The following is a 9,298-nucleotide window of genomic DNA, read 5'->3' as shown; positions in this document are numbered from 1 at the left end:
AAAACCTTATGCTCTATATAATTATAATTAATTATGCCACTGGAATATGAAGTTGTTTTTAAATATCTCCTCTTGAAAGTTGTTTTGCCACTGAATCTTTGGTTCACCCGGCATTTTTGTTTAACACTGGCTTGACTTTAGGTCACTTATGACGTCATATCCCGTACCCATTACAATCCATTGTAACCAAAGTTATATGTACCTGATGAATTCTAAGTTAAAAAGTAATTGGAAGGAAGAAACTCTGGCCTTAAATCATTTTGAAAAGGAAAATTGGGCGAAAACCTTTGGGGCGGTGGCCTTCACCCAGTCTCAAACCAATTGCTCGTTCCAGAGTAAAAAGAACCAATTATTAGTAACTTGTAATTGTTCTTACCCAATGAAGGTACTTTTTGACTCGCTCTTTACGCTCTTGTCTGTTCTTGGTGGGTTTCAAAACTGAAGTTGTGATTTCCTCCAGCTTCGTGCTATCTTCGTTTGTGAACGAATCTAAGATATAAAAGTAGAGAGTAGCTTTTGCTTACGATACGCTGAATTTTGTTCACAATAACACTGAATTTCACAATTGCCAAATAAAATTTGGATCCTGTTTAATGTTGACTTTGGCCACTTCTGGCATTGAAAGGGTGAAACTGTTCTATGATGACAAAAGCGCGGAAGGACACTTACCTCCAGGTTGAATTCAAATGAGAACGGGCCTTTTTCTTGCATACCGGGATATGTTTTCGACTTTGTCCCAACACCTCTAGCATCTGGAGGTGTTGGCCTTTTCATTCACTAATCACTAAATTACACAGTTTTAGAAAAGATCTCTAATGAAGCTTTTCAAGCCCTTTGCATTGAAATATCTTTTGCAAATAACAAAAACATTGTCTGTGGTATAATATATCGCCAACACAATTCTCCGGATCAGTTCATGTCTTACTTCGAAGAAACCATCGAAAATTGACATCTCTTAATAAAAATGTATTTATCATGGGCGATTTCAACATAGATCTGTTGAAATACGAAACATCTCAAATTAGCCATGACTTCTTAATGTCCTTACAAAATTGCTATCTCATTCCAACAGTTGATAAGCCCACTCGAGTCCATAGGAACTCAGCTAAGTTAATTGATAATATCTTTTTAAACAACCCTGACAAATACTTCTCAGCGGTAACATCATCTCCGACATTAGCGATCACTTCTCTCAATTTTGCATAATCAAAGCAGCAAGAGATAAATATAGAGGGTACACTACCAAGATACGCGATTTTTCTAATTTTTCCGCAGACCAATTCAATAGGGAACTCTCTGAGGTTGACTGGGAATGTATCCTCGTAAATCATGCAACTGATCCATACAAATTATTTTCAACTTTTTATAAGAAATTTAATAAGATTGTAAACAAACATGCTCCCATTACAAAGTTATCAAAGCGTAAAGCCAAACAGCTTTCTAAGCCTTGGATTACTACTGGATTAAAAGCATCCATTATGGTTAAAACAAATTGTATGTGTCCGGTGACGAAGACAAATACAAATATTATAGAAACAAAATTTGTAGCCTGATACGTCTAAGTAAAAAGATATACTATCAGGATTATTTCGAACGCCACAAAACAAATTAAACTTGAAAAAGACATGGGAAGGAATAAATGACGTCTTGCATCGCAGAAAGAAGACCAAAATTATAACTGCTATTAAGGACCCAAATAAGGGCAACAAAATCGTAAAAGAACCTTCACAGATCGCTAATATTCTTAATGACCATTTTTCGTCTGTAGGAAATAGGCTAGCTAGCACAATTCCAACGCCACAACAACATTTTCTTAATTACGTTAGTCATTGCAAAGCACCATCTTCATCTTTTCTATTCTTACCGGTAACGTCCGACGAAGTGAAATTTCAGATACTCTCCATACCAAACAACAAGTCTTATGGTCTATATTCATCTCCCATAAAACTATGAAAGTCTGCAAGTAGTATCATAGCTCCTATTCTATCAGAAATATTAAATATCTCAGTAACACTAGGAAAATACCCCTCAAAACTTAAATTGTCCAAAATAACTCCAATATTCAAGAGTGGCGAAGATAATGATGCGAATAACTATAGGCCTATATCCTTATTATCTAACTTTAACAGAATTTTTGAAAAGATCATGTACAACAGAATGAAAGATTACATTGACAAACATAACTTATTTTATTCCTCCCAGTACGGTTTTCGTAAAGGTCACTCAACTCAATATGCAATATTAGACATTGCAAACGCAATACAAATTAATATGAATCAAGGTCTTTTCTCGTGCGGAGTCTTCATAGACCTCAAGAAAGCTTTTGATACTGTCGATCATAACATTTTGCTTGACAAACTTAATCACTATGGTTTTCGTGGAATTATTAATGATTGGTTCTCCTCGTATTTGAATAATCGGATGCAATCTACCCAAATCGGACCATACATTTCAAACAAAGCCAACGTAAGTTATGGCATTCCCCAAGGATCTGTGCTCGGCCCGTTGCTTTTTTTATTGTATGTTAATGACATACATCAATGCTCGAATAAACTTAAGTTTTATCTCTTCGCAGATGATACTAGTATCCTTTATGCCGATAAAAACTTAAAGTCCCTAGAAAATATAATAAATATCGAATTACAAAACCTCTACGAATGGTTAACATCCAATAAGTTAACTCTCAATACTACAAAAACTAACTTTGTAATCTTTCATCCTTATCAAAAAAAAGTCACTTACCAACCGAGCCTCTACATGTTCCATAACGAAAAAAAATGGAAATGTAACTCTAGAGTCCAAAAATTATATTAAATATCTTGGTGTGTTGGTTGATAAAAATCTTACTTGGAAATATCACATTGACGCCATTACGGCAAAAATCAGTAAAACCATTGGACTAATTTCAAAACTTCGGCACTCCTTACCCCGTCATATACTGTTATAGCGGAGCTCTGGCGCGCGAAGCGCGCCTGCGGAGCACCATGGGTAAGTAAATCTACCCATCCCAGAAAATTTGGTAATCACGTGACCGTACACCGTCCGCCCGCCCGCCCGCTGCCCGTCCGTCCGCACCACAGGGCAACCAATGTTCAATCCCACACTTTCTAGCTACCTGCAGTTTAGGAGCACAGGAAGACTGATATTGCACACATATTGCACATCAATGTGATCAATTGACAGCTGTCAAAACAGGGTCCCGCTGACCAGTATCACCTGATCGTATCGCGGGCTCAGGTGTCGACCCATCGAGGTCGAGTATTTTTTGAAGTTATCCGCTGACAAGTTACTAGTTTTCAAATGATTGCAGGCTCAAGGTTAATTTTTTCAATTCATATGAAATATGTTGTGTTTTATATGTGCCGCACAATTAAAATTTTGATTTCACACTGACCTCGGAAGCTAAGATTCAGCCAGTTTTTACAGGCAGGGAAGACATGCCAGTTGCTTTTGACTTTTCTCACCAAGGTCACGCGTTGGTCACGCTCTACGTCCAATTTTTATGCTCTGATTGCTCAAAATTTGACAGGTGAGTTCTTGCGGAAAATTTATTCAGCATCTTGAAAGTTGTTTACTTTGACAGCTAAAGCTGACAGAGTTTTGTCTCAACTTGTGATGTTTTTAACTGTCTTTTTCCACTGGATGTACAAAATGAAATATAGCTGCTATCAAGAGTCTTCTGTTATCCATGGCTGGTTTGTTTATTGGGTTTTTGGTTGAGAAATGCGTCGCTTGTCAAAATTGGGTAATCCGATTTCGGATGGCATCGTTTTCGTCTTTCACCTTGCTCAATGCCTAAGAGGGTTTAAAAGTCTCAAGCAACCATGGCCTTCCTTGATATCTTTCAGGAACTGAATCTCGAATGGTAAGCCTGAGTAATTATTGTATTTGATGTTTGTTTTTGTTTTATCTAATTTCATGAAGTCGAGCACAGTTTATGCGGCAAGTTTTTGCACGTTTGTTTAGATTTGAGTCAATGATCTGATCTAGTATCAGGTTTGATATAAGCTTACAGAACTTTAAAAGGCCTTCAGATATATTTTCTGACGGCAAATAGAAAAAAAACGTTCCGAAGAATATTTAGTTATAAATTTTGCTGTAGAAAGAAACTTTGAGTGATTTTCTTGCTTCGAGGAGTTCATCTTTGAAAAAAAACCAAACACCGGGAGGACGGCTGAAAGTAAAACAACATAAACTTAAGCTTAAGCTTTAAGCTTTAAGACTCAGGATTTTTAGAGACACTTTAATACTTGTCTTTGTGAATGAAAATTGTGTCTCTGTAAATGTTTTACCGAATTATATTTCTTTTATTGATTGTTAGTAGTCTCTCTTGCAATTTTAATCGCTTGTTCGTGGTGTTTGTTTTCATCGTTCATGAACATCGCTTGCAGGAGTACTTAGAAATGTTGCGCGTATCAAACGCTTTATAAGATTACACATCGTTATAACTGGAACCATTAAATAACAAAAAACTAATGATAATAAATTCGTCATTATGTTGAAGCGTATCTCCATTAAAGTTCATTCAAACACTCGACCACACTGATAGCTCGCACTAAAAATGAGAACCGGCTGGCCGTATGGGTGATTTTGGAAATGTTTTGAACGGTTTCGCTAAAAGCCCACGATTGATCGTCCTGAACATTGAAAAATTGTGAAATGCCGTATTCTGTCCAAGGTCTGTATGATAAAAAGTACTGTTTCACCTCAGATGTGATGTATAAAAAGTATAAAAGGTTGGTTTACACACCCTCAGATTTGTTGGCAAAAATTTGTAAAGTAAACCTGTCGAACGCAAAAAAATGCGGCCTGATTTGTTTTCCAAGAATTTATTTTCGAGGCCTAATCTACTGTGATCAAGAGCCATTATGGCTCTTGAATGTGATAGAAGATGTTTGCTATTCTATTAACTCTAAAATAACTTATCCTTTCCCTCAAAAGTCACATGAATGTGCCCTTAAGTTAACTGATTTGTGGATTACAAGTTTATTGTTTGATTTAAAATATAAATTTATTAATGGGAGCTTCGCTTTTAGCCCTGGCTAAATCTATATATTATATTTACCAAACATTAATCCACCCTCACCTAATTAAGCAATAGAAAACGTTTTCCGTGTTTGCATAGCCTGATATAAACACGAGAGGGGTTGGGAGAATTCGAGACAGTTATGCATAACCGTCGAGAATTCTCCCAACGCCTCGAGTGTTTATATCAGGCTATGCAAACACAGGAAAAAAGTTTTCTATTGCTAAAATGACTTTCCCTAGAAAAAAACGCAAAACTCTTTGTATGGCACTGATTAAAAGAGAAATTCTTACCAGTCGCAAAATCTTGTCCACGAAGTCTTGCACGCGTAATGAGTTCTTGTTTTGCAAAAAGATGCTTTGCAAAATACGGAGTTTTCTCGCTTAAAATGTCAGCTTAAGCAAAGAAAAATTGACTCACCTTCTTTGTAACGATTTTCCATGTTTCAGCCGACGAAGGAAGGGTAAATAAAGTAAACTTGTCGAGTTTTGAACTCGAAAACTTTTTCAAATTTGGTGCTTGCGTGATTAGCGCGCGAAAAGCCAAACAACTTGACGCCACAACCATGTTTACATACTCTCATGCAAACACTGCTCTCGGCCAATCAGAGCGCGCGTACTATCTTAGTTATTTTATTAACTATGGTCTTGCTGCCTGGGGTCAGGCATCCAAGACGTCCCTCAATAAAATTTTAATTCTCCAGAAGAAAGTGCTTCGCATGATGTATTTTACGGATATACGTGAACACGCAATTCCTCTATTTATAGACGCTGACATATTACCAGTGTCATTTATGTATTATAAAACTGTGGCTAATCTAATGCAAGATATTAACAACAACAATTCACCAACAAATCTGCTCAATTTATTTGAAAAAACCTCAACAATTCATTCATACTATACAAGATCATCTAGTTCAGGTAACTTTCACGTCAAAAGCTCAAAGCTGGAAATACACAAAAACTCCTTGTCTCGCTTTGGTGTAAAACTTTGGAATGAAATGCCTTGTCATATTAGAGATCTTCCTAAAAAGAAATTTAGGAAAGTACTTCACAGATTGCTTTCGGATATCTTAAAAAGAGAAGATGACTATATTGAGACGCCCTTAATAGTTGAAAAAGTTCGATTAATAGTTTAGTGATTTCTGTATTAAAGTATTTGTTTGTTTGCTTGTTCAGATTTAATGTAATTAAAATAAAACTGTGATAGAATATTATTTATTGTAACTTAAAATTGTAGTTTTCCTTCCTTTTCCTTTCCTTTCTTTTCCTTTCAATTTATTTTTCTTTTAACTGGTCCGCCTAGATTAGCAATTGCTATTTTGCGGGCCAGTCTATTGTAACCAATGGTCTTATGAAATAAAGTTGAAGTTGAAGTTGAAGTTGAAGGTTGGTCTAAAGCACCATCTGAGACCCGAGGGGGGCGGGGGAGGAGTTGTTTCAGAGCCCCACCCCCTCTCTAACTTCAAAGATTTTGGACACAATGAAGTAATTTTAGACATCATATTGCTGTCATCGTGTTGTCTCAAAGTAAGCAATTAAGTGAAGAATAATTAAATGAAAACCTGTATAATGGCCATCACATTAATAATCTTTATTATTCATTCAAAATATTTCCCCAATTCTGATGGGCTAAAGGACACGCATAATTCACCATAACCAGTTACTGGCGACCAAATTTGGAAGAATTTTCTGTCTAAGGAGGAAATGACGTTAAAAATGCAGCCCACTACAGGTGAAGTCACCGTTACCGAGAAGACCTGGGGGCGAGGTTGAGTTGTTTTGGTTGTGAAAAAAAAATGGCGGACATTTCACTCGTTTCAAGAGTAAGAACTACAGCTGGAACTAGGCGAAATAATAGCTAAGAACATACAAAAACAGCAAGAAGACAACTCAGAAAGCGACATCTGCTATTTGGAGAATATTTGCGGAGCTGGACAAACCTAAACGTACAGTATCGAAGCTGAACTTAACATCGCTGCAGGTAAGCATGTTTCAGCTCTGTTTTTTTTTTAAACTAAGAACCAAATCTCGGAGGTTGTTATCCACCTCGGCCTTCGGCCTCGGTAGATAATACCCTCCTCGATCTGCTTAATTCTTCATATCCTACGAAAGCCAAATTCATTAATTGCTAATTAAACAATAGAAGTGATGTCATTCTGAACTCATTTATTGTTAAAGGAACTGGAACCATAAGCCATCTTGGATCCGCCATTTTGAATTAATTAAGTGTATTCCATTCTAGATCTTCCTGAGTACTATTTTAAGAGAAATGTAAAATAATGTAAATACATACAGATTAGTGGAAAGAGAGGTATAACTCTAGGGACGGGGTTGGTCACTAAAAGTCCAGAATAGTTTAACCGAAAACAAATATTGATCTTACCTATGAAAGAGCTCTCCATGTCGCCCACCAAGCTGACTGCGGTGTTTTTGTACTCCTCCTCGTCTTCTTTACATCTGTTTACAGGTTTACCAACAAACTCTCCCTTGGGGATTTCCAATCCATTTTTGTCCTTGTTCAAGACGACACGGCAACACTGGAACAGGATTGGACCACGTGTATTCGCCCTTGTTGCTATATTTGGAGGGATAGTCACATTTTTGTATGTTCCTTTTATTTGAGAGAGGACATACCCATGGATATTGATTCCTGCATCTGTTTCCACCTTTAAAATTGATACAAACAAGTCATTGAATAGAGTGTTTTTGACTACGCAATAGCGAGATTTTAAGAAAGCCTGGCCCGGGGGGAAGGGGGCGTACTGTGGATCTCAAGTGACGGGGATAATATGGCTTGATTTGAAAGAGATTTTTTGGGTATTCAACACAATCTGAAGATTCGTGGTAGTGCCTGCGTATCCCCGCCTCGTGGTTCTGCGAATCACAACTAAACCTGTTTTGAGGCTGTTTAACATGTAACAGCGGAGCTCTCGCGTGCGCGAAGGGCGCGTAGAGGAGCACCATGTGTAAAAAAATTTGATAATCTATGCATCCAAGAAATTTTGGTTCTGAGAAGATCTATCGTGAGGCGTACGTTCCTACTTACGTCCACCCCCTCATGTTAGCCGGGATAAAATTTCGCATTTCTAGCACTCGCATGTTTCGACACGTTTCGGTGGTAAATCGCATAGCTTTCCAGACTTTTAGCAATAAAAACAACAAGAACAAAGCGGATTCTTTCTTTCGACTTAATTTTAATGTCTACATTGTCGTGGTTGATAGAGAAAGAGCTAGAGTGAGAGTAAAAAACAAAGGCGACCAATTTCTTCCAAAGAAAAACATCAAAATTTTATAACGGCGGTGAGGAAAAGGGGAAATGCCAGCGGCCATCAAGGTGAAAATGAGAGGCATCGAAAGAAAAAAGTGAACAGGAACACATAAAACGTGCAACAAGGAAGTTTCTGGAACTTTCGAGATAAACTAACATCAAAGCCAGGACTTCGAGCCTGCCGTTACGACTTTTCTAATCGAAGATGATTGCTATTTTTTGGGTGTAAAGACTATTAACTCGATGTAAAATTTGTTTATTTCTTGAACTGTTTGCAAATTCTTTTTCTCTAAAGTCACTCAGCCTTTCCCTCAAAATTCACATGAATGTGCCCTAACGCTAACTGATTTGTGAATTACAGGTTAATTGTTTGATTTAAATTATAAATTTATCAATGGGAGCTTCTCTTTTAGCCCTGAGATTGTTTGGGGTGAATTAATTTTTGGTCCAGGGTACCTTTGGGGGTTTTGTTGGAAGGCCTAGGGATATTTAAGGGGTTAGATTTTTGTCCCCCTTCAATCATCCCCGTTAATTAAAATCCGGAGCACCCCCTTAATGGGCCTGGCTTTTAGAGCCTGATTACATCAGCCCGACTGGCTTGCTTTTGTGGAGCCGAATTTTATCCCGGTTTTACGCCACCCCGATACCGGCATCTCAGCTAAACTGGCCAAATTGGTTGCATGTAATCATAACACAGGGTTCATTCTTCTTAATCTCCTTTTCACGTTTCGAAAAAAGGAGGGCCAACCCGGTTTTGTAATCATGGTCCTAATCTGGAAAAACAACAAGCTCAGAAGCAAGACAGTTACATGCGGTAAAGATCGGTAAAGTTTTATGAAAAAACAAAACAGCTATTCACAAGTAACCTATACCCATAGCGTCACAGGGATTGAGCTCGCTTATTGATAAAATGGGGGTGACAACAACAGTCTTAATTACATGTATCTATCTCCCTTTCATCCTCTACCGTGTGGTTTATCACTATATAATCATAATAATAAT

At 37.4% G+C, this 9,298-nt stretch overlaps 1 protein-coding gene across 1 annotated transcript in view; it reads right to left on the bottom strand.

Moving 5' to 3' along the window:
- Nucleotides 1–352: 352 nt before the first annotated feature.
- LOC140934537 (uncharacterized) overlaps nt 353–9,298 on the bottom strand; it is a 125,414-nt gene continuing 116,468 nt past the window's right edge. Inside the window, exons 11-12 of the mRNA XM_073384144.1 lie at nt 7,412–7,694; nt 353–489 (exon numbers count right to left, since the gene is read on the bottom strand). Coding sequence (XP_073240245.1) covers nt 353–489; nt 7,412–7,694 — 420 coding nt within the window. The remainder of the gene's footprint in view (nt 490–7,411; nt 7,695–9,298) is intronic.

The sequence above is a fragment of the Porites lutea genome, chromosome 4 (assembly GCF_958299795.1).
Source record: "Porites lutea chromosome 4, jaPorLute2.1, whole genome shotgun sequence".
Taxonomy (NCBI): Eukaryota; Metazoa; Cnidaria; class Anthozoa; order Scleractinia; family Poritidae; genus Porites; species Porites lutea.
This window is presented reverse-complemented; position numbering and strand designations above follow the sequence as displayed.